Genomic DNA, 25184 nt, shown 5'->3' on the forward strand with positions numbered 1-25184 from the left:
TTGTGGGTGTTGAAGCTGTCAGGCACAGCTAGTTTTGGCTTGGCTCTGACTGGAATGTTGTATACTAATTTATTCAGCGAGGAAGGTTGGAAACAGGAAATTATATGTGCCCTAGCATCTCCTTCAAGCAAAGTCATTTTCCCAAAGTCTGACTGGGAGCATGACGAGAGGCGGTGCAATGGAGCTGATGTTTTGCTGTCCTGCAGGAGCTGAATGAGCGCTGGCGGTCCCTACAGCAGCTGGCCGAGGAACGGAGCCAGCTCTTGGGCAGTGCCCATGAAGTACAGAGGTTCCACAGGTGAGGGGTCAACCCTGGGCTGGGAGAGGGAGAAACAGGTGACTGCTAGTTCCTGACAGCCCCCAAGCTTGCTGAGTAAGATCCTATAGGAACGGCTGGCTCTTGTTGATGTTTACATCTGACACAGGGTGGATGCTCAGTAAATCCTGCTAAGTAAATTATTTTGCTTTTTAGAGTTATTGGTGGTAGCCACAGACAAATATACAAATGTCAGCTAAATAAATTTTCTTAGGCCAGGCCTGGTGGCTCATGCCTGTAATCCCAGCACTTTGGGAGGCCAAGGCAGGCAGCTCACCTGAGGTCAGGAGTTTGAGACCAGCCTGACCAACATGGGGAAAACCCATCTCTACTAAAAATAAAAAAATACCTGGGCGTGGTGGCAAGTGCCTGTAATCCTAGCTACTTGATAGGCTGAGGCAGGAGAATCGCTTGAACCCGGTGGGGATGGAGGTTGCAGTGAGCCAAGATTGTGCATTGTGCTCCAGCCTAGGTGACAAGAACGAAACTCCGTCTCAATAAATAAATAAATAAACAAAATTTTTTTAGTGTCTGTCCTGTAATCAAGGCAATTGTACTCAGCATTTCTTAACGTAAATGTGTCTCCCCTTTAGAGATGCTGATGAAACCAAAGAATGGATTGAAGAGAAGAATCAAGCTCTAAACACAGACAATTATGGACATGATCTCGCCAGCGTCCAGGCCCTGCAACGCAAGCATGAGGGCTTTGAGAGGGACCTTGCAGCTCTCGGTGACAAGGTGAGAGGACCCAAAGTCGTCTTCTGGCATTTTTGCCCCAGAAAGAGAAGTCTTCTGTTCTGCAGAGCACACTCCCTTACTGCAAGCTCATTCACCACTTTGTTCCCATAGGTAAACTCCCTTGGTGAAACAGCAGAGCGCCTGATCCAGTCCCATCCCGAGTCAGCAGAGGACCTCCAGGAAAAGTGCACAGAGTTAAACCAGGCCTGGAGCAGCCTGGGGAAACGTGCAGATCAGCGCAAGGCAAAGTTGGGCGACTCCCACGACCTGCAGCGCTTTCTTAGCGATTTCCGGTACGGAGCCATGTTCACTCAGACCTCTAGAACATAGAGCCTTCTTTGCAGGGGTCATTTTTATTGTGAAAGTAGCACATGCTCATCCGGGTACAATGGCTCACACCTATAATCCCAGCACTTTGGGAGGCCGAGGCAAGCGGAACGCTTGAACTCGGGAGTCGGAGACCAGCCTGGGATACATGGCAAAACACTTTGGCTATTGTAAAATTTTAAATTTTAATTTAAGAATTAAAAACCTCCAGGCACAGTGGCTCACGCCTGTAATCCCAGCACTTTGGGGAGACCGAGGCGGGCGGATCACCTGAGGTCAAGAGTTCAAGACCAGCCTAGCCAACATGGCGAAACCATGTTTCTACTAAAAGTACAAAAATTACCTGGGCATGGTGGCAGACACCTGTAATCCCAGCTACTCAGGAGGCTGAGGCAGGAGAATCGCTTGAATCTGAGAGGCGGAGGTTGCAATGAGCCGAGATCGTGCCACTGCATTCCAGCCCGGGCGACAAGAGTGAGACTCAATCTCAAAAAAAAAAAAGAAAAAATTAAAAACAGAAAAAAGTAGTACGTAATCAATGTGAAATAGTCAAACTACTGAATTCCAGATTGTTAAAAATAATTCTCCACAGCCAGGCACAGTGGCTCACGTCTGTAATCTCAGCACTTTGGGAAGCCAAGGCAGGTGGATCACGAGGTCAGGAGTTCAAGACCAGCCTGGCCAACATGGTGAAACCCCATCTGTACTAAAAATACAAACATTAGCCAGGCATGGTGGCATGCACCTGTAATTCCAGCTACTCGGGAGGGTGAGGCAGGAGAATCACTTGAACCCGGGAGACGGAGGTTGCAGTGAGCTGAGACTGTACCACTGCACTCTAGCCTGGGCGATGGAGCAAGACTCTGCCTCAAAAAAAAAAAAAAGTCTCTGCTTTCCTATCCAAGTACAGGCGTACTCCCTCTCATCCCCTTGCCGTATGACATTATATTTTTCCCTAGACATATATATATGTGTGTCTCTTGTTGCCCAGGCTGGAGTGCAATGGCACAATCTTGGCTCATTGCAACCTCCGCCTCCCGGATTCAAGCGATTATCCTGCCTCAGCCTCCCAAGTAGCTGGGCTCACAGGTATGCACCACCAAGCCCGGCTAAATTTTGTATTTTTTTTCAGTAGAGATGGAATTTCTCCATGTTGTCCAGGCTGGTCTTGAACTCCTGACCTCAGGTGATCCACCCACCTCAGCCTCCCAAAGTGCTGGGATTATAGGTGTGAGCCACCATGTCCGGCCTTTTTTTTTTTTGAGACAGGATCTGGCTCTGTTGCCCAGGCTGGAGTGCAGTGGCCCAGTCATTGCTCACCGCACCCTCAACTTCCCAGGCTCAAGTGATCCTTCTGCCTCAGCTTCCCATGTAGCTGGTACCATAGGCATGTACCACCACACCTGGCTAGTTTTTAAATTTTTAGTAGAGACTAGGTCTCACTGTGTTGCCCAGGCTGGTCTCAAATTCCTGGGCTCAAATGATCCTCTCGCCTCAGCCTCCCAAAGTGCTGAGATTTCAAGCATGAGCCACTTCACCTGGCCTATGTCTTACCTGGCATTAATGTCATTAGGACACTAGGCCAGTTGTCTTATAAAATGTCCCACAATCTTGTACCTCTGCCTTTTTAATGACTACACAGCAGTCCACTGGATGGGTGATTTATGACTTGTTCAACAGTAGCCATTGAGGACAGACACTTATTTTGTCTTTTTTTGTGCTCTTTAACAATATTATTTTACACACACACTTGCACACTTGTGGTGCTTGTATCTGTTAGCTGGGGCATCTCCCCTGCTGCAGTGGGAGTAGGCAGATGCTGCTTTCTTTCACAGGCCTCTGGGAGGAGGTCCCAGTTGGCAGTTAGTTTTCTTTTTCTTTTTATTGAGGTAAGGGCCACACAACATACAATTAACCACTTTAAAATGTGCAATCCATGACATTTAATGGATTCACAGTGTTGTGCAGCCACTCCTCTCTAGCTTTGAAACATTTTCATTGCCCTAGAATAACATCCCTTAACTAATCACCCCCTCTTCTCTCTTCCCCACCCACTCGGAATCCTTTATCTGCTTTCTGTGTCCATGGATTTGCCTCTCTTGGACATGTCATATAAAAGGAATCATACCATATCTGACCTTACACACTCAGTTTTGTGCCCTTGTACTTTCCACAGCTGTGAGAAACTCTGGATCAAATGCATGCACAGGCCTAGGGCTTCAAGGGTTAATCCTAAAGAAAGGCTTTTTCTTTTTTTTAGAGACAAGGTTTCACCACATTGCCCAAGCTGGTCTGGAATTTGTGAGCTCAAGTGATCCTCCTGCCTCAGCCTCCCAAAGTGCTAGGATTACAGGCATGAGCCACCATGCCCGGCCAGCAAAGGCTTTTTCATTTGAAGCTATCAAAGACTTAATTGTAGCTAGAACTTATTATTCTGGAGGGTGAAAAGATCTTAATTATAAACTTACTGACTTTTCCTCCAAGAAATTCGGACTTTTAAAAAAATAACTCAACAATGGCCGGGCACAGTGGCTCATGCCTGTAATCCCAGCATGTTGGGAGGCCGAGGCGGGTGGATCACAAGGTCAGGAGATCGAGACCATTCTGGCTAACACGGTGAAACCCCGTCTTTAATAAAAATACAAAAACATTAGCCAGGCATGGTGGCAAATGCCTGTAGTCCCAGCTACTTGGGAGGCCGAGGCAGGAGAGTGGCGTGAACCCGGGAGGCGGAGGTGGAGCTTGCAGTGAGCCAAGATTGCGCTACTGCACTCCAGCCTGGGTGACAGAGCGAGACTCCGTCTCGGAAAAAAAAAAACCTCAAGACCCCTCAGGAACTTGACTGCTCGGGCTCTGACTGCATGCCTAGCATGTGCTGGGACTTCGAGGAGGAGGCCCAGTCCTCAAGAAGTTTAAAGTTTTGGGTAGAGAAACGTGTGGATCGCAGTTACTGCAAGGTAGACTGTGTTAAACACTCTCACTGAACTCTACTGAGCAAATGACACCATTCCATGAACTTGGATGATCATAGCTCTTTCCCATCTGCACGGCAGGTTAATCATTCTCACCCCGTGTAATTCACAAGAATGACTTGGGAGTAAATGAGACCAAGAATGTGCCAGAGTTGACAACGTGTACTAGTAGTTCTAACATTTTGGAATCAGAGATCCCTTTCAAGGGCTGATGAAAGCTTTGGACTTTCACCTCAGAAAAATTACTCTGGAGCGTGCACTTAGATGACTTTGCAAACAATTTCAATTTCATGGTTTTTATGAACATCCTGAAACCCATTCATGGACCCCTGTGGGGACCCACAGGTCAATAACACCTGTTTCAGTGCTTATTCCTTGAGGGGTGTTTTTAAAGTCCCAGGTAAATTCACATTACTATTATTAAGAAAAAAAAAAAAAAAACCTCAAGAAGAACAAGAAGTTTTGAAGCACTTTGCCCAAAGACCTAGCCTCATTCAGTAGATTAAATTAATCCAAGATAACTTTCTGAGGCAAGAATTATGTCATTCCCTGTTTTCCTGGGCAGAAGATCTCCTTACCAGGTAATATAATAGCTATTTTTCTGGGGTTCTGGTTTCCAGGGACCTCATGTCTTGGATCAATGGAATACGGGGGTTGGTGTCCTCAGACGAGCTAGCCAAGGATGTCACCGGAGCTGAGGCGTTGCTGGAGCGACACCAGGTGGGTGGACCTGCCTGCTGAGTAGCAAAGACGTGACTGCTCTGCAGGGCCCTGGAGGCCTCATTCCCTCCTTTTGTGGTGAGTCGATAGTTGACATCAGAGTGGGCATCTGCTGCCAGTTACCTAATCCCTTCCCTCCTTTTGGCAGGAACACCGGACAGAAATCGATGCCAGGGCTGGCACTTTCCAGGCATTTGAGCAGTTTGGACAGCAGCTGTTGGCTCATGGACACTATGCCAGCCCTGAGATCAAGCAGAAACTTGATATTCTTGACCAGGAGCGTGCAGACCTGGAGAAGGCCTGGGTTCAGCGCAGGATGATGCTGGATCAGTGCCTTGAATTGCAGGTATGTGTGCTTCTGCTTTCTGACCAAGCGTTTCCTTGCTGAAGAGCCTCATTTTCTCACCTGCCTCTTGCCCTCTTTAGCTGTTCCATCGGGACTGTGAGCAAGCTGAGAACTGGATGGCTGCCCGGGAGGCTTTCTTGAATACTGAAGACAAAGGAGACTCACTAGACAGCGTAGAGGCTCTGATCAAAAAACATGAAGACTTTGACAAAGCAATTAATGTCCAGGTGAGGCCTCTGGACCATGGAGTCAGAGTCTGAATTTTTCCTCATTGACATCTGTTTCTTGGATTATAGAGTCACTGTTATATCTCCAAGGAATACCTGCATTGTCCAAGAAAAATGTGTACATAAATAATCTTTAAAACTTATAGATTCTGGTATTTCTGAGATTTTAATAATGGGGGTGCCACAGGAAAAAAAAATTTTATTATCAAAGGGAGGAAAAACAAATGTGTAGGTAGGTAAAGGAATACATGAACAAACAACAAGGAAGATGTAAGACTCTGATTTATAAGTCACTTTGCTGTAAATCTGATAGCATTTTCCTGTTATTAAGCTTAATTTTGTTCTGTTCTGATATTCTAACACCTGCCCCACCTGAGTGACCTGGAGACTTCTTGAGTTAAACTATACTCTAGTAATGACTGAAATCAAGCTTGCTTTCGGCGTTTTACACTCTTGCTTCTAAAGTGTCAGTGTATTCTGATCCTGCCACCAGCTAGTTCTCAGTCACCCAAAATAACTATCCTTTTCTCAAGACCGGCAATCCAGGCAGGGCCCAGCTACAGGCCCACCTTGACCTCACACCTTTGTTTTCTGACAGGAAGAGAAGATTGCTGCTCTGCAGGCCTTTGCTGACCAGCTCATCGCTGCCGGCCATTATGCCAAGGGAGACATTTCTAGCCGGCGCAATGAGGTCTTGGACAGGTGGGTGTCCTGTGGCACTGACATGGTCACCAGCTCTGAGAGGATGCATCCCCTCGTATGAAGGGCCAGTCCTATTCTATCTCCCCACTTCCTTCTCCACGGTAAGATATGTTCTTGTTGGATCTCATGGTTTCACTTTTTCAGATGGCGACGTCTGAAAGCCCAAATGATTGAGAAAAGGTCAAAGCTAGGAGAATCTCAAACCCTCCAACAGTTCAGCCGGGATGTGGATGAGATTGAGGCTTGGATCAGTGAAAAATTGCAGACAGCGAGTGATGAGTCATACAAGGATCCCACCAACATCCAGGTAAGCTAAAGTGACTGGGTGTTGGTCTTGATGTAGCCTTATGTTATTGAGTAGATTTTGTTAAAGCGTTTATAAAACAAACTCCTTGCACCCATGGGAAGTCAGTGAAAAATGTTTTAGTAAGTCAAGCCAGTGGGAAAGCCCTACTCAAGTTTCAAAGCCATTTAAAATTCGCCTTCCTCATTTGTCTCCATTAAAACCATTTCTGCTGTAATAAAAGTCTATAGAATCCCCCTTCTATTACTGTTCCCAAATGCTGAGCTTCCCAGGGGAAGTATGACAAAATGAGTTTCTATTTAATGGCTGATATGTGTGTCCACATCAGTGTACTGAACTCTTATTCTTTTAATCTATTTTTGTAGCTTTCCAAGCTGCTGGTAAGTTTTTAATTTTTTTAAGAGTTGTAGTTAAATGAGCTCCAGTATTTGTGTTCCTCTGCATAGATTATTGTTATTGTGGTCACACAGTCTGCTGGTGTCTCTTCATCCTTTTCATTTCTAATCATCCATTACACTCCATTCAAGTGTCCCTGTGGGATGTGGCTTTCTCTGTTGTAATTAGCCTGCAATGCCTTACTCCCCCCTTTCTCCCCCAGTTTATCACTTAGGCAAATTCTGTACAGTGTTTGATTTGCGGGGCAGTAGTTGACCACTTTCTTTCAAGGAGTGCTTCCTTTTGAAGATGGAATATCAGCTTCAGCTTTTTCTGTATAGACCTTGGCTGAGACTTGCTATGAGCTCATGGTGTTCAGTGGCCCAGGCGAGGGAGGCCAGTCTGGTGTGAGGGTTTTAATGTATGGCCACTCAGGCATCCAGAGGTGCCAGTCAGGACAGGAACAGCTAGAGAACTGCAGAGAGACGTATGATCTATTAATACTTACAAATCTTCAAGGAACACAAATGAGAAGTTAAGATAAAAGCAGACATTACTCAACAGGTAGTGAAAGGAGACTTCTCAGTTAACATGTAGCTCAAAGTTGCTTAAGCGGGTGGAAAAAATGAAGATAGAGAAGAGAATAAATGGAATTTGAACCAAAGAGTGATCAGAGCAAGGAACAGAAGAAGAAAGGAATGAGACTTTTGTCAGGATATCTGAGTGTTTGAGACCCTTTTTGTTCTTGCCTTTGGGATCAGGCAGTGAGAGAACGTAACAAGGACATTTCATGTTAGTGTTGAATTGAGCCAAATGGCTCCATCCTTTGACAGTTGCTGCCTCTGAAATGAAACATTTGATGCAGAATTCCCCAACACTACTGCCTTTTAGTTGTTGTTTTTTTTCCCCCAAATAACACTCTCCCCTGAGACCCTGCATTTCTCACCCAGCCAATTGTTTTTCCCAGAATTGTGGCACAGCTGCTATGTCCTTGCAATTGTCTCTTGTAGCATTTCAGTACCTTCTGTTTCTTTATGGATTCATAAAAACCGTATCAGGCACCCAGGATCAGGAGCCCATCCTTCTCGTAGCCCTTTCGTTTCCCAGAAAATAAATTCCTTCTTGCAGTCAAGCCTGGGTTCTGACAGTATCCCAGTGTTTTGATTAATGACAGCTACCAAAAGATAAATCAACAAAGCCAGTGTCTGTAGTAGCTGTAGATTTCTCCTCTGTCAACAGAGGGATAAGACTGACCATCAAATATTATTTTGCTAGTTAATACAATTTATGTTATGAATTTTGCTTAATGGTGATTTCTGCTTTAGATAATGAAACGTCCATATGTATCTCATTCATTAGAGCCTGTCTCCAATAAGGAGAAAGCCATGGATGGAAATTGATGTACAAGCAGATTCAAAACTGAAGTTGGCCATTGCCATCTTCTGGAAAGTGTTAGAAAGTGTTTAATTCTAGGGCTTCACTCCCAAATAACTAGCATAGCTACTTCAAGAATTGATTTTTTGGCCGGGCTTGGTGGCTCATGCTTGTAATCCCAGAACTTTGGGAGGCCAGTGCGGCTCAATTGCTTGAGCTCAGTAAATCCCATCTCTACAAAAAATAGAAAAATTAGCTAGGTGTGGTGGCATGCACCCATGAGGCTGAGGTAGGAGGATTGCTTGAGCTCAAGAGGTTGAAGCTGCAGTGAGCTGAGACTGCGCCATTGCACTCCAGCCTGGGCAACTGAGCAAGACCCTGTCTCAAAAATAAGGACTTCCAACTCATCTACTCCTGAGCTAGTACATTTCCTTTCTCCTTTGTTAACTCCCCAAGAGATGAACCCTAAAATATTTCATACAAATTCCAATTGCCTTCTGTAAAAAACGTTGGCATTTACCCCAGTTCTTTATGTTTGCTGCCACTCCCTCCCTCTGAGAACCCCTTCCCTCCTAAAAAGACATAACCTAGCAGGAACTGGTTTGGAAAAAAAACTTTTTGGTATTTTTAGAGCAAGCACCAGAAGCACCAGGCTTTTGAAGCAGAGCTGCATGCCAATGCTGACCGGATCCGTGGGGTTATCGACATGGGCAACTCCCTCATTGAACGTGGAGCCTGTGCCGGCAGTGAGGATGCTGTCAAGGTATGGCCCACCAGCTCCCGGTGCCCGGGGAAGAACATGAGCAGTGTCACTATCAACCTGATATAATAACTTGGATATACAGTCTTAAGAAATTAAATGGATTAGAAGACTTTAGGCTGAATTACAGTTGGGGAATGCTAGTGGGAATGGCTCCTATGAGTGTTTTCCACCCTCCTCTCTTAGAAGTTCGCAAATTGAGCTTTCGGAGAGGTAGGATTCTTCATAGATTTTATCTTCTTTTTGGCTCCCTTCTGTTCCCCAGGCCCGCCTGGCGGCCTTAGCTGACCAGTGGCAGTTCTTGGTGCAGAAGTCAGCTGAAAAGAGCCAGAAACTGAAAGAAGCCAACAAGCAGCAGAATTTCAACACAGGGATCAAGGACTTTGACTTCTGGCTGTCTGAGGTAACACTGAGTGGTTTCTCTTCCCACCAGTGGGGAATTTCTGGTTATTTGGGACAGTGGGTTCATCAGTGAGCCCAAAACCATGAAAAGGCAGGGCTCACCAGACACCCCCTTTGACAGAAACCTTTATTACATATGAGTTGCATGCTGTAAGGGATTGATGTGCAAAGGGAGTGAATATTTAGAGAAGAGAGCTGACTTTGGAGTGGCACTTGGACTGCAGATCACTCATGTCCATAGGGAAGGCAAATAGAAAGAGATTATGGATAGTTACACAGCGTGCAACTCTAACAAGCCTATGCCAGGATAGAAACCAAGATAGTAGCATCTAGGAAACCAGAGTCAGTCATGTATTCTCCTTGGAGAATGTTTGGAAAGCATAGACTATAAAAATATCATAGAGGTTTTAGTCAGGCACGGTGGCTCACGCCTGTAATCCCAGCACTTCGGGAGGCCGAGGCAGGCGGATCACTTGAGGTCAGGAGTTCGAGACCAGCCTGACCAACATAGTGAAACCTTGTCTCTGCTAAAAATACAAAAATTAGCCGGGCATGGTGGCGTGCTCCTGTAATCCCAGCTACTCAGGAGGCTGAGCAGGAGAATCGCTTGAACCCAGGAGGCGGAGTTTGCAGTGAGCCGAGATCACACCATTGCACTCCAGCCTGGGCGACAGAGCAAAACTTTATCTCAAAAAAAAAAGTTTTTTTGAATAACTGTGTAAGTTTATCATAGAGCCATGCCATAATTTATTCCCATATTGTTGGACATTCAGGTGTTCCCAGCCTTTTGGTGTATATATTTAGCTGCAGTGAATACCTTTGAATATTAATCTTTGCCCACACTGCTGATTCTTTCCTAGGGGAGTTTCCTTGAACTAGGATTGCTGTGCATTTTGCCTTTAGCTGTAGTATTTACTATGAATAGACTCTGGAGTCTAGGTTTGACTGACTGACTGGAGACAGTGTCTCAGGCCGGGCAGGCTGATCAAAGTGACTAGGAATCACAGTAACACATTGTGTTGGAGAAGTATTCAGCTCTCCAAACAAGGACCTGGAATAACCACTGGGCATCCTGAATTTTCCAGAATGCTGAGTATACACCACACAGTAGCGTTTCCTTTTTATGTTTTCACTGCCAGGTGGAGGCCCTGCTGGCATCCGAAGATTATGGCAAAGACCTGGCTTCTGTGAACAACCTGCTGAAAAAGCATCAACTGCTGGAAGCAGATATATCTGCCCATGAGGTAAGCAGAGGGAGGCAGGCCAGGCCCAAGTGCCTGGGACGCGGCTGTGCCTGACTCCTAAGGAAAACTAGCATGTTTGAGAAGAGAGTGACTTCTTTCACTTAAAGCAGCCATTCTCAAAGGTTGTGGCCTCAGGATCATTATACACTTGACAGTTATTGAGGCTCTTAAGAGATTTTTATTATGTAGGTTTTATCTGTCAGTATTCACCATTATTAGAAGTTAAATAAATTTTAAGGCCTGGTGCAGTGGCTTACGGCTGTAATCCCAGCACTTTGGGAGGCCCAGACATGCGGATCACCTGAGGTCAGGAGTTTGAGACCACCCCGGCCAACGTGGTGAAACCCCGTCTCTACTAAAAATACAAAAATTAGCTGGGCGTGGTGGCGGGTGCCTGTAATCCCAGGTACTCGGGCAGCTGAGGCAGGATAATCGCTTGAGCCCAGGAGGCAGAGGTTGCAGTGAGCCACGGCACTCCAGCCTCAGCAGCAGAGCAATACTCCATCTCTAAAAAAATAAATAAATAAAATGCTGAATTTAGGTTGTCGTGTTTTGTATTGGATGAAAATTCAGCTTTGAACAGGTAGGTAGATAGAAAAGACAGGAATATTTTGATACGGATAAGTGTGAATAATTTTCTTTGATACTATACCAAAGTTGTAGTTTCTTAAAGCTTGGCTGTGGTCAGGCCCAGTGACTCACACCTGTAATCCCAGCACTTTGGGAGGCTGAGGCAGGCAGATCATGTGAGCCCAGGAGTTCAAGACCAGCCTGGGCAACATGATGAGATTCTGTACAAAAAAATACAAAAATTAGGCTGGGCATAGGGGTCATGCCTATAATCCTAGCACTTTGGGAGGCCGAGGTGGGCGGATTGCCTGAGCTCAGGAGTTTGAGACCAGCCTGGGCAACACAGTGAAACCCCGTTTCTACTAAAATATAAAAAATTAGCCAGATGTGGCGGCGTGTGCTTGTAAATCCCAGCTACTCGGGAGGCTGAGGCAGGAGAATTGCTTGAACCGCTGAGATCGTGTAACTGCACTCTAGCCTGGGCGACAGAGTGAGACTACGTCTCAAAAAAAAAAAAAAAAAACACAAAAATTAACCAGACGTTGGGGCACACACCTATAGTCCCAGTTATTTGGAGGCTGAGGCAGGAGGTTCACTTGAGCCCAGGCAGGAGGTCAAGGCTGCAGTGAATCATGATCACACCACCACACTCCTGGATGACAGCAAGAAAAAAAAAGTTGTCTCAAAAAAAACTGTTTTTTTGAGTTGCAAAGTGGCCCCTCAAACCTTGTCAGTAAATTTTTTATACTGGCTTATATTAAAACCCACTGGTCCATCTTGGGCTTTGAATGTAGCTCTTACCTATGTATGATTTTGTAACATCATGCATGGCTCATTTGGTAAATATTGCTTCACTGAGCAATATTATGCCTGTTGGTTCTATATTTTGACATATGTGATTATATGATATCAAAACATTGCTGTTAATACCACCAATTTCATCAGAAAAATCTTCACATATTAGGAAGCCATCAGGCTTCTGGTGGTGGATGTTTAAGTTTTCTAAAATTCTAACTTTCTCATAGAAGTTTGAATTTTATCATTAGTAACAAACTGTCAGTATTACTTGAAGTGACAGGCTCACTTTATTTGTTTTGGGCCAGATATCTGTGAGATACCAAGTCTGAATGACCATAGTTTGTCTGTTGGTTGGTCTTTCAAGTACAAAAGAATGCCTACTCAGTAAAATTAACTTTCACTGCCTTAAGGACATTCTTAAGTGAAAAAGCAATTTTTTTTTTTAAACTGTGAGTGGGTGGCAGTGAAGAATCCACTTCTGCTAGTAATTTGCCACTGCTTTGATTTGAACTAAAGCACCAGCATGTCCCCTCCTTCCCCATTGCTTTTGTACTATCAGTGCAAATGTCCACACAGTAAAAAAGGCAAATAATGTCTTATAATGTTATGAAAATAGTTTGAGTTCATAAAATGCCAGAGGTCCACATAACATACTTTGAGAATATCAACACTCCACATCTCAGTAAGGAATTCCTGAGTTCTTACGTTCAAGCAGATAGTTGTAAGAGACCCAGTTTCTGACCCTCTTATGTCCTCTGCCCCAGGATCGCCTGAAGGACCTGAACAGCCAGGCAGACAGCCTGATGACCAGCAGTGCCTTCGACACGTCCCAAGTAAAAGACAAGAGGGACACCATCAACGGGCGCTTCCAGAAGATCAAGAGCATGGCGGCCTCCCGGCGAGCCAAGCTGAATGAATCCCATCGCCTGCACCAGTTCTTCCGGGACATGGATGACGAGGAGTCCTGGATCAAGTACGTGTTCTCAGCCCTCTCGAAGGCCACTTACGCCTGTAATAGTGGGAAGCAGAAGCCACAGGCTGACTATTGAGGCAGAAGGTTTCTATCTCCTGGCTGTAGTGGTGAGGCTGGAAACCCTGCTGGACTAGGATCCCAGCTTGGCCACACACTCCTGGGATGCCTCTGTTTTCTGCTTTCCGAGTTTACAATGATGATGATTGACGGTGGTGGTGATCCACACTGGTTACATAGGCCCTGTCTAGACCCTGCCCTTTAGATTCCCGTGAAAGTTAATGAGTTTGTGTCTGACCTCCTGGAGAAGATCACTTCTCCAAGGAAGGAGCTGCTTTTTTTCTTATTCTCTATCTACCCCCAAAAATGTCAGTCTACTGATTCCAGTTGACGTAGCATGTAAACAAACATCTTTTGTTTTTTGAGACGGAGTCTCGCTCTGTCGCCAGGCTAGAGTGCCACCATGCCTGACTAATTTTTGTATTTTTAGTAGAGACAGGGTTTCACCATGTTGGCCAGGCTGGTCTCAAACTGACCTCCCCTGACCTCAAGTGATCCACCCACCTCGGCCTCCCAAAGTGCTGTGATCATAGGCATGAGCCACTGCGCCTGGTCAGAAGGCTTTAAGGAAGTAAGGAATTAAGAGAGAGGATTTTGTTCTTAAAAGGCATTTCTGGCCGGGCACAGTGGCTCACACTTGTGATCACAGCGCTTTGGGAGGCCGAGGCAGGCAGATCACTTGAAGTCAGAAGTTCAAGACAAGCCTGGCCAACATGGTGAAACCCCATCTCTACTAAATATACAAAAATTAGCCAGGTATGGTGGCGGGCGCCTGTGGTCCCAGCTACTTGGGAGGCTGAGGCAGGAGAATCACTTGAACCGGGGCAGCGGCGGTTGCAGTGAGCTGAGATTGCACCACTGTACTCCAGAGCAAGACTCTGTCTCAAAAAAATAAAAAATAAAAATACAAAAATTAGCCAGGCATGGTGGTGCAGGCCTGTAATCCCAGCTACTCAGGAGGCTGAGGCAGGAGAATGACTTGAACCCGGGAAGTGGAGGTTTCAGTGAGCTGAGATCATGCCACTGCCCTCCATCCTGGGAGACAGAGCAAGACTTTGTCTCAAAAAATATGTATGTTATATAGCTGGGCGTGGTGGCTCACGCCTGTAATCCCAACACTTTGGGAGGCCAAGGTGGGAAGATCGCTTGAGTCCAAGAGTTTGAGACCAGCATGGGCAACATGGTGAAAACGCGTATCTACCAAAAATAGAAAAATTTAGCCAGGCATAGTGGCGCACACCTGTGGTCCCAGCTACTCAGGAGGCTGAGGTGGGAGGATCACTCGAACCAGGTAGGCGGAGGTTGCAGTGAGCAGAGATCATGCCATTGCACTGTACCCTGAGCAACAGAATGAGACTCTGTTTCAAAAAATCTATATGGGTTTATGTATGTATATATATAAATAAATATCTTCATATATTTACAGACATATATTGATACATATTTAGTATACATGATTGATATATATAGATATAATTTGATAGGGCTCCTCAGGGCAGCACCAGTGGTGCCTCCCATCCTCCAGTGCATCCCCAACCCTCTAGAATCTGGACACACAGCAGGGCTCATAGATGCATAGATGGACAGAGGTTCTCGGTCACTACTCATTGGGGAAGTAGAGGCTTTTGTTTTCCAGAAAACTGGCAAGGATTTTCCCAGAAAGATTAGTAGATGTCTGTGAGGTCCACAGTTGACCTGATGTCCCCACTTGAAAGCAGGGAGGTGCAGAGACCGACTGTGCCGTTCCCCGTCTCTCATTCAGGGAGAAGAAGCTGCTGGTGGGCTCCGAGGACTACGGCCGGGACCTCACCGGCGTGCAGAACCTGAGGAAGAAGCACAAGCGGCTGGAGGCAGAACTGGCCGCGCATGAGCCAGCTATTCAGGTAGGGGCCGCCTTCTGCCAAGAGGGCAGAGGTGTTTGAGTGGGCCCTAGGGGACAGACAAACCCCTTGCGCTTATTTCACTGAGGTCCCTAAAGTGTTCATGACCCCTCAGTCCAAACCTGGAGAAGTCCCAAACTTGATGTTGAGGACTTTTCCTGGGAGCCTCAAGACAGAGGCACCAGCAGAGCTACCTGCTGTTAACCTCATTGTCCTTACCTGTCAGGGTGTCCTGGACACTGGCAAGAAGCTGTCCGATGATAACACCATCGGGAAAGAGGAGATCCAGCAGCGGCTGGCGCAGTTTGTGGAGCACTGGAAAGAGTTGAAGCAGCTGGCATCTGCCCGGTGAGTAGTCAGAGGCAGGAGCTCCCGGGAACAAGTGGAAGGCCAGCACCCAAGGGCAGACTCTGAGCTGTGGGGTCCACTGGGCCCTCCTACCATCTCCTGGACCTTTGGCCTCACATGTGCCATAGTCGGTTTGCTCCAGAGCCACCTCCCACAGGCCATGCTAAGGTGGTCTCATTCTGTTAATCTGGAGTCCAGAATCACACATGATTCTCCAGAAATGAAGACATGAGAGTCTGGAATCACAGAGTGGGTGATTCATGGTGTTCCGTGGACAGATTGACTGTGAGGGCCCACCTTTTTTGTGAATTTTTTTTTTTTTGGTTGAGACGGAGTCTCTCTCTGTCACCCAGGCTGGAGTGCAGTGGTGCAATCTTGGCTCACTGCAGGCTCCGCCTCCCGGGTTCACATCATTGTCCTGCCTCAGCCTCCCGAGTAGCTGGGACTACAGGTGCCCTCCACCATGCCCGGCTAATTTTTTTGTATTTTTAGTAGAGACGGGGTTTCACCATGTTAGCCAGGATGGTCTCGATCTCCTGACCTCATGATCCGCCCGCCTCGGCCTCCCAAAGTACTGGGATTACAGGCCTGAGGCACTGCGCCTGGCTTTTGTGAATGTTTTTAAGCATATGTTAACTATCACAATCAAAGCTGGAGGAGATTATGGCTGATTTTCTTCCTGTCTGCTGTAATTAGGGGTCAGCGGCTTGAAGAGTCCTTGGAATATCAGCAGTTTGTAGCCAATGTGGAAGAGGAGGAAGCCTGGATCAATGAAAAAATGACCCTGGTGGCCAGTGAAGATTATGGAGACACTCTTGCCGCCATCCAGGTGAGACAGAAACCAAAGGTGTCACCTGCTTTCTCTGTTGGCAACTGCCTGCTGGTCATCATTTCCCTGTTGGTTTGTTAAAGGGCCCTGCTCTTAATAGGAGAGCACACAGGGCCAGCAGCCAAGGCCTCAGTAGTTGGTTTTAACCCTCAAGATCTCACACTAGGGGACATTGCCCTTCAGTAGACACAATTGGTGTGGCTTTATCAGTCTCGGTTCCCAGGCCCTGTCATTCGCCAGGCAGCGATGGGCTTGGGTCTTTGTATTAGTTTCCTGGGGCCTCCATAAATAAGTACCACAGGCAGAGTACCACAGACGGAGTTCCATAGACGGAGTACCACCGACGGAGTTCCATAGACGGAGTACCACCGACAGAGTACCACAGACGAAGTGGCACAGATGGAGTGGCACAGAGTGGCTGAGGACAACAGAGGTTTATTGCTTCTCAGTTCTGGAGGCCAGAAGTCTGAAATCAAGATGCAGGCAGGACCATGTTCTCCAAACCTGTAGGGGAGGATCCTTCCTTGCCTCTTCCAGTTTTTGTTGACACCAGGTGCCCTTGGCATGTGGCATCATCACTGTAGTCTCTGCCTGTCTTCACATGGCCATCTTCCCGCTGTGTCTGTCTTCACTTGGCATCACTCTGTGTGTCTATTCACATTTCTGTGTGCTGTTGTAAGGATATCAGGTGTATTGGATTAGGGTCCACCCTAATGACTTCATCTTACCTTTGCAGAGTATGTTTGCAAAGATCCCCTTTCCACATTCATGGGTACCAGAAGTTAGGACTTCATCATCTCTTGAGGGGGACACAGTTCAGCCCGTCACATACTCCCTAAATTGGGTAACTGTTGCTACATAACAACCTGCCTAAATGTAGTGGTTGAAAGCAGCACCCATTTCTTATTTTTAAGAATAAGATCCACAGATCCATGGGAAATCAATCCATTTCCATGGATCTGTGGATCAGTGGCATCTGCAGCTGTCACTGGAGGTCCCTCATGCTCCTGCATTCAGGCAGAGCGTGGCTGGGCTGAGAGATCAGTCACACACTGGCAGCTGAGCCTGAGTGTCACCCAGCCTGGACATCTCTGTTCCCCTCCACGTGGCCTGTTGTCCTCCAGCTGGCTAGACCAGCCTCTTTCAGCAGCACTCAGACAGGCAAAGGCAGGAGCTGCAAGATGTCTGCAGCCTCACACATCATCCTCACTGCCTTCTGGCCAAAGCAAGTCCCAAGACAGCCCAGAGGCATAGATGGACAGATTTGCCTCTGGAAAGGAGATGCTGCAAAACATCATGGTCAGATATGTCTAAATTCCTGTCCCTAGATGTGAAAGCAGGAATATGCACTCCCGGGAATCGAGTTAGCTCTGAGCCACCTTCCTCACCGTAGGAAGCATCCTCCGCTGGTCAGGGTGATAACAGGTAGAATTTAGATGGTCAGTCATTTCCCATCCTCTGCATAGTTGAGTTCCCTGGAAGCAATGAAAAAAGCATTGTCTGCAGTGCTTAAACTACTGAAGAAAAGACCTGGGGCCGGGCATGGTGGCTCATGCCTGTAATCCCAGCACTTTGGGAGGCTGAGGCGGGCAGATCACCTGAGGTCAGGAGTTGGAGACCAACCTGGCCAACATGGTGAAACCCCATCTGTACTAAAAAATATGAAAGTTAGCTGGGCGTGATAGTGCATGCCTATAATCCCAGCTACTTGAGTGCCTGAGGCAGGAGAATCACTTGAACCTGGGAGGCAGAGGTTGCAGTGAGCCGAGATCACACCACTGCACTCCAGCCTGGGCAACAGAGCAAGACTCTGTCTCGAAAAGAAAAAGACATGACTTGGAAGGCCTTTTCTGAGATGTGTTCAAGTTAAACCTTAAAAATGTGTCATTTTTGTTTGGGTGTGTATCTTCAGCTTGGTTTGTGTCATTCTTGTGGCCCTCTTGGGGGAGATCATAAGACACTGTTGATGGATAACAAAGGGTTTGACCCTTCCCAAAGGTCCAAAGACTGTCCCTGCCAAGGCCTGTCCCAACACCACTGGTTACTCTCACTGCCTCGTGTTTTCCTTCCTTTTATGATTCTCTTTTTATTAATGTTCCTCTTTATTGTCCTCTTCCCCAGCTAGCCTGTAATGTGTGCATGGACAGGGACCATAGCGGTTTTGTCACTCTCTGTCCCTGGGGCCTAGCCCACAACACATAGCAGGCTCTCAATAGTGGGCCTTGGCTGCTTCTACTCCAGGGCTTACTGAAGAAACATGAAGCTTTTGAGACAGACTTCACCGTCCACAAAGATCGCGTGAATGACGTCTGCACCAATGGACAAGACCTCATTAAGAAGGTGAGTCCAGCCCATCGGTAAGACCTCCGTCACCCACTGGGATACCCACATGTTGGTACCACAGAGGTCCCCCAAAGTTCACTTCCTGGGATGTTCAAACCAAGGTCTGCATGGAAACCAGTAGCAATTCCATTCCTGTGTTTCGTGACAAGTTGGATGTTTCCCCTTTTTAAAGCCAGTAAAGTTATTCTGCAGTGCTTATTTTTTCTGCGTTAAGCAACAGAGACACTGGCACTCCCAAATGCTGCTCTTAGTTTATTTCTCAAGCAGTACAATCTCTTTATAGGGACAGTAGAAAATGCAAATAAGCAAAGCATAAAATAAAAATTACCCATAAAACCCCACCCAGAGACTACACAGTAGATCTTTGTGTCTTACCTGCCAGACCTTTTCTCTCCACAGGTATAGAGCTACCAACTAGATCAAACAGCCCCAGAGATTCCCATTTAATAGGATCATATCACTCCATAAATTATCAAAAACCTGGAGCCTGTACAGGGCATTTTAGAAATGAATCTACTTCATTCGCGGCCCTTTTGGGAGAAAACAAAATAAAGGGACTTGGTGTTTTCCCAGCAACAGTGAAGCCACATCCTTTCCACATGGAAGCTCTAGACTGAAGGCTGTGCATCCATGGGTCTGGAATTCACCAGCAGTCACTCAGGTGCAGTGGCGCACCTGGAGTGCCTTAGGACAGAGGTGTTTTGTTTTGTTTTGTTTTGTTTTGTTTGAGACGGAGTCTTGCTGAGTAGCCCAGGCTGGAGTGCAGGGGCATGATCTCGGCTTACTGCAAGCTCCGCCTCCTGGGTTCACGCCATTCTCCTGCCTCAGCCTCCCAAGTAGCTGGGACTACAGGCGCCCGCCACCACGCCCGACTAATTTTTTGTGTGTTTTTAGTAGAGATGGGGTTTCACCATGTTACCCAGGATGGTCTCGATCTCCTGACCTTATGATCCACCCGCCTTGGCCTCCCAAAGTGCTGGGATTACAGGCATGAGCCACCGCATCGGGCCAAGGACAGAGGTTTTAACAGCTTTGGTCTCCTATCACACACACATCATAAGAAGGATTTCTCATCACAGAGGTTGCACTCAGCAGTCATGGCCTTGACACTAGGGTTTGATCCATAGGCAGCAACAATGTAGCTAAAATACATTTCACTGGAGAGCTTTTTTTCCTTGCTCTGATCTGCAAATAAACTAGCACGAAACTAATTTCAGATATGTGTGTAGATGTAGACGTGGCTCCTGAGCACTTAACCCTCCACCACACACCCAGACAACATTCCCTGTTCTTCAAGCCAGGATATCACCGGTGTGAGTGTCCTTCGGCCTTCTACCAATGAGCCGGCTGCTTTTTTTTTTTTTTTTTTTGAGACAGAGTTTCACTCTCGTTGCCCAGGCTAGAGTGCAGTGGTGCGATCTTGGCTCACCACAACCTCCGCCTCCCAGGTTCAAGCGATTCTCCTGCCTCCACCTCCCTAGTAGCTGGGATTACAGATGTGTGCCACCATGCCCAGCTAATTTTGTATTTTTAGTAGAGACGGGGTTTCTCCATGTTGGTCAGGCTGGTCTCAAACTCCCGACCTCAGGTGATCTGTCCGCCTTGGCCTCCCAAAGTGCCGGGATTACAGGTGTGAGCCACCGTGCCTGGCCAGCAAGCCAGCTGCTTTGTCCTCAGCAACAGCCTGTTTCTTCCTTGAATTTCTTTTTCAATTCTTTTTTCTTTTTCTTTTTTCCCTTTTCACAGGTGTTAAAGAATTTCTCTTTAAATTTAATGTGACTTGTAGTATGTTGTTTTTTTTTTATTTTATGTATTTTTTTTTAAATTTTATTTATTTTAATTTTATTTATTTATTTTAGACAGAGTCTTGCTCTGTCGCCCAGGCTGGAGTGCACTGGCACAATCTTGCCTCACTGCCACCGCCACCTCCTGGGTTCAAGTGACTTTCCTGCCTCAGCCTCCTAAGTAGCTGGGGTTACAGGCGCGTGCCACCACTCCTGGCAATTTTTGTATTTTTATGAGGGACAGAGTTTCACCATGTTGGTTAGGCAGGTCTCGGACTCCTGACCTCATAATCCGCCTGCCTCGGCCTCTCAAAGTGCTGGGATTACAGGTGTGAGCTACCGCACCCAACCAATTTTTTTATTTTTATTTTTTGAGATGGAGTCTCGCTCTTGTCACCCAGGCTGGAGTGTAATGATGTGATCGTGGCTCATTGCAGCCTCTGCCTCCCAGGTTTCAGCAGTTCTCCCACCTGAGCCTCCCTAGTTAGCTGGGACCACAGGTGGGTGCCACCACACCTGGCTTCTTTTCTTTTCTTTCTTTCTTTTTTTTTTTTTTTTTAGACTGGGTCTCACTGTGTTGCCCAGGCTGGTCGCCAACTCCTGGGCTCAAGCGATTCTCTCGCCTCGTGCTGAGATTACAGGAGTGAGCCACTGCACCCAGCCCTGTATGTGTAGTATTTTAAGTGATAATATTCAATTTTTTTCTATCAAAAATAATACTAGTGAATATATCATTGTAACTTCAAATTTCAACCCATTCCTTTTTTTTGTTTGTTTGAAATAGTCTTGCTCTGTTGCCCAGGCTGGGTGCAGTGGCACCCAGTCTGCAGTCTCGGCCCACTGCAGTCTCCGCCTCCCAGGTTCAAGCAGTTCTTATCCCTCAGCCTCCTGGGTCGCTGGAATTACAGATGCACGCCACCATATCTGCCTTTTTTTTCTTTTTTTTTTTTTTTTTTTTTGTATTTTTTAGAAGAGACAGGGTTTCACCATATTGACCAGGCTGGTCTTGAACTCCTGGCCTCAAGTGATCTGCGTACCTCAGCCTCCCAGAGTGCTAGGATTACAGGTGTTAGCCACTATGCCTGGCCCATATTTCTTTAGAATTAATTCCTAGGACTGGCTGGGCACTGTGGCTCACACCTGTAATCCCAGCACTTTGGGAGGCCGAGGTGGGCAGATCACCTGAGGTCAGGAGTTCGAGACCAGCCTTGCCAACGTGGTGAAACCCCATCTCTACTAAAAATAAAAAATTAGCTGAGCATGGTGGTGGTCTCCCGTAGTCCCAGCTACTCAGGAGGCTGAGGCAGGAGAATCTCTTGAACCCGGGAGGCAGAGGTTGCAGTGAGCTGAGATCACGTCACTGCACTCCAGCCTGGGTGACAGAGTGAAACTCCGTGTCAAAAAACAAAAAAAGAATTCCTAAAAGTAGAATTGCCAGTACAGTGTATTCATCTGAAGCCTTTGGCTGTGTTGCTCTTACAAAAGCCTCACCTATCATTGTTTACCCAGCAGTGGACAGGGGAGCAAGTGGCCCTTTTTATAGAAGTTTAGAGCCTTTCCAGGGAGGGCGTAGTCAGGTAACCACAGCAGGTGAGGCTGACCAGTGTGTGCCTCTCTCCGTGGCCTAGAACAATCACCATGAGGAGAACATATCTTCAAAGATGAAGGGCCTGAATGGGAAAGTGTCAGACCTGGAGAAAGCTGCAGCCCAGAGGAAGGCGAAGCTGGATGAGAACTCGGCCTTCCTTCAGTTCAACTGGAAGGCGGACGTGGTGGAGTCCTGGATCGGTGAGCACTGTCGGAAAGGCCCAGAAGAGCCTTCCCAGAGCTGCTCTTTGTCTCCTTCCATGTCATTGGTTTTCTTCTTCAGAGAAGAAACTGATCAATTGTGGGCATGGCAGAGAACCTACTACCAGGGTAGACCACTGACTGCCAGCTAGGAGGAGACAGTGTCCTGAGGCCAGAGCTGCCGGAACTGGGCTGGCGCCAGGGTTAATAAAAGCCTGTAAATGCTGCTGCAAGCAGAGATGGCATAATGTGACGTCATGACATGAACAAAGTGGGCACAGCAAAGTCACCACTAGCTGCCCTGGTCGGCACCACCCATCTCCTGGGCGAGGGGAAACTGGGTCCTGATATCGGGGTCCCCGTGTCCTGGGTAGTCCTGGGTTGTAATAATAGCAAGTGAACTAGAGGACAGGCTACAAGGAGCTCCTCATGGCACAGATGGCGGCCAGGCCTGGGTGCAGGGAGGGGCCTGCTAATGTGGGTTCTGAGGCTGCAGTTAGGAATATTGGAATTTATGTGTACACAAAAAATGGTTTGTCTGGGTTTTGGTTTTTTTTTTTGTAATCCATCTCACTCCACTGAGGAGGGCGGTATATTTTCCACACTTGGTTTTCTAGGTGAAAAGGAGAACAGCTTGAAGACAGATGACTATGGCCGAGACCTGTCTTCTGTGCAGACGCTCCTCACCAAACAGGTCTGCCCTGCCCCTTCATTGGTTGAAATGTATGCAAATAGCATCTCCTGCGAGATGACTGGGGACGTCTTTCACTGACACATTTAACTATCTTCTATTAGCCCCTGGGGATCAGCAAGATAAAGATCCTGTCCTGGTCCTCAGAGAGCTTCCAGACTAACTGGGGAAGCAAACACAGAACCAGGCATCTCTGCAGCAGCTTGCTGGGTGCTGACGGGATGGGCACTGCAGGGGCACTCCCTCAGTTCTCAGCAGGCGAGGGTTGGAGGGGCAAGCCCTCCTAAGCGAAATCATGAGGGGTGAATGAAAACGGTCAGGGAGAGAGGCAGGGCGAGTATTCTAGGCAGAGCTGGCAGGGATCCCTGGGGCAGAAGAGCTGAAGGCTGGGGTCAGGGAGGTGGGAGGAGGCTGCTGCAGTGATCTGCGGGCTGAAGGAGAGCAGGAAAGGGGGCGTGTGTGACCAACTATCAGCAGTGTCCAGGCAGACAGTTTGGCTTGGGCATCTGGGGGACATGCTGGCGCCATCTGAGTCGAGGCACCTAGGAAGAGCTAGTTCCAGTCTTGTGGAGTCACCACAAATTGGCTTGTCACTCCTTGTTCAGGAAACTTTTGATGCTGGCCTCCAGGCCTTCCAGCAGGAAGGCATTGCCAACATCACTGCCCTCAAAGATCAGCTTCTCGCCGCCAAGCATGTTCAGTCCAAGGCCATCGAGGCCCGGCACGCCTCCCTCATGAAAAGGTGGAGCCAGCTTCTGGCCAACTCAGCCACACGCAAGAAGAAGCTTCTGGAGGCTCAGAGTCACTTCCGCAAGGTGAGGATGGGGCCACGTGAAGCTTAGCTGGCCCACAGCTCAGGGAAGGAAGCCCACCTTCTCTCTGCCCAACTGTGCCACTCCGCCACGAGGAAGCTATGAGCTCAGTGCAGAGCTTTCGAACATGGGTGTGGCGTCAGTTAAAACCAAGGCAAATGAGAGGGCCATGTGAGATCGACATTCAGAAGCACGCAGGACAGACTGAAGACAAGGGCAAAGGGTAGGAAGGGGAAAAAAGGCTGGTGAAGACTTGAAGAAGAGCAGGAGACAGGAGCAGAGGGGAGCTAAGCTCCCAGCAGGCTGTGTGCGCCTCTGATTCCCAGGAACCGCCCGCACCCCACCTCCTGCACTGGGTCGGCATGTCCAGCCCTGACGACTCCGCTAACTCAGTCACTTCTGCTTCCAGGTGGAGGACCTCTTCCTGACCTTTGCCAAAAAGGCTTCTGCCTTCAACAGCTGGTTTGAAAATGCAGAGGAGGACTTAACAGACCCTGTGCGCTGCAACTCCTTGGAAGAAATCAAAGCTTTGCGTGAGGCCCATGACGCCTTCCGCTCCTCCCTCAGCTCTGCCCAGGCCGACTTCAATCAGCTGGCCGAGCTGGACCGCCAGATCAAGAGCTTCCGTGTAGCCTCCAACCCCTACACCTGGTTCACCATGGAGGCCCTGGAGGAGACCTGGAGGAACCTACAGAAGATCATCAAGGTACACCTCCTGCTGCCCTCAGGAGCTGCTCGGCCTCCCAGAGCCCTTGCTGGGCCCTGCTCAGAGCCCACACTTACTGAGTAATGACAGGACAGGGCAGGAGGAAGGAGCATGGTTTCATCAGAAGTTTCCATTTGTTTTTGTTTTCTTGAGACAGGGTCTCTGTCACCTAGACTGCAGTGCAGTGGTGCCAACATGGCTCCCTGTAGCCTCAACCTCCCAGGCTCAGGTGGTCCTCTTTCCTGAGCCTCTTAAATAACTGGGACTACAAGCACATGCCACCACGCCTGGCTAATTATTTTAATTTTTGTAGACAGGGTGTTGCCATGTTGCCCAGGCTGGTCTTGAACTTCTGGCCTCAAGCAGTCCTCCTGCCCAGGCCTCCAAAAGTGCTGGGATTACAGGTGTGAGCCACTGTACCCAGCCAGAAGTTTCCAGTTTCCTTTTTTTTTTTTTTTTTTTTTGAGACAGAGTCTCAAAGGCTGGAGTGCAGTGGCCGGATCTCAGCTCACTGCAAGCTCCGCCTCCCGGGTTCACGCCATTCTCCTGCCTCAGCCTCCCGAGTAGCTGGGACTACAGGTGCCCGCCACCTCGCCTGGCTAGTTTGTTTTTTATTTTTTAGTAGAGACGGGGTTTCACCGTGTTAGCCAGGATGGTCTTGATCTCCTGACCTCGTGATCCGCCCATCTTGGCCTCCCAAAGTGCTGGGATTACAGGCGTGAGCCACCGCGCCCGGCCAGAAGTTTCCATTTCTGACAGTCCAGCAACTCCCTGCTTGACTGACCAGTCGCTTCCCCG

The 25184-nt window shown here is 47.7% G+C and overlaps 1 protein-coding gene across 5 annotated transcripts in view; it reads left to right on the top strand.

Annotated features, from left to right (window-relative positions):
• SPTAN1 (spectrin alpha, non-erythrocytic 1) overlaps positions 1–25184 on the top strand; it is an 83227-nt gene that overhangs the window by 51524 nt on the left and 6519 nt on the right. For 3 of the 5 annotated variants that reach the window (XM_008006036.3, XM_008006039.3, XM_008006040.3), the window contains 21 exons: positions 207–298; positions 910–1054; positions 1166–1347; positions 4974–5073; positions 5222–5419; positions 5500–5646; positions 6245–6348; positions 6493–6655; positions 7018–7032; positions 9033–9164; positions 9427–9564; positions 10703–10807; positions 12940–13148; positions 14968–15088; positions 15312–15433; positions 16130–16262; positions 18504–18602; positions 22018–22177; positions 22795–22871; positions 23474–23683; positions 24090–24386. In XM_008006036.3, coding sequence (XP_008004227.3) covers positions 207–298; positions 910–1054; positions 1166–1347; positions 4974–5073; positions 5222–5419; positions 5500–5646; positions 6245–6348; positions 6493–6655; positions 7018–7032; positions 9033–9164; positions 9427–9564; positions 10703–10807; positions 12940–13148; positions 14968–15088; positions 15312–15433; positions 16130–16262; positions 18504–18602; positions 22018–22177; positions 22795–22871; positions 23474–23683; positions 24090–24386 — 2949 coding nt within the window. The remainder of the gene's footprint in view (positions 1–206; positions 299–909; positions 1055–1165; positions 1348–4973; positions 5074–5221; positions 5420–5499; positions 5647–6244; positions 6349–6492; positions 6656–7017; positions 7033–9032; positions 9165–9426; positions 9565–10702; positions 10808–12939; positions 13149–14967; positions 15089–15311; positions 15434–16129; positions 16263–18503; positions 18603–22017; positions 22178–22794; positions 22872–23473; positions 23684–24089; positions 24387–25184) is intronic. The other 2 variants (XM_008006038.3, XM_008006041.3) reach the window with 1 other exon arrangement.

Source organism: Chlorocebus sabaeus, chromosome 12, assembly GCF_047675955.1.
Source record: "Chlorocebus sabaeus isolate Y175 chromosome 12, mChlSab1.0.hap1, whole genome shotgun sequence".
Lineage (NCBI taxonomy): Eukaryota > Metazoa > Chordata > Mammalia > Primates > Cercopithecidae > Chlorocebus > Chlorocebus sabaeus.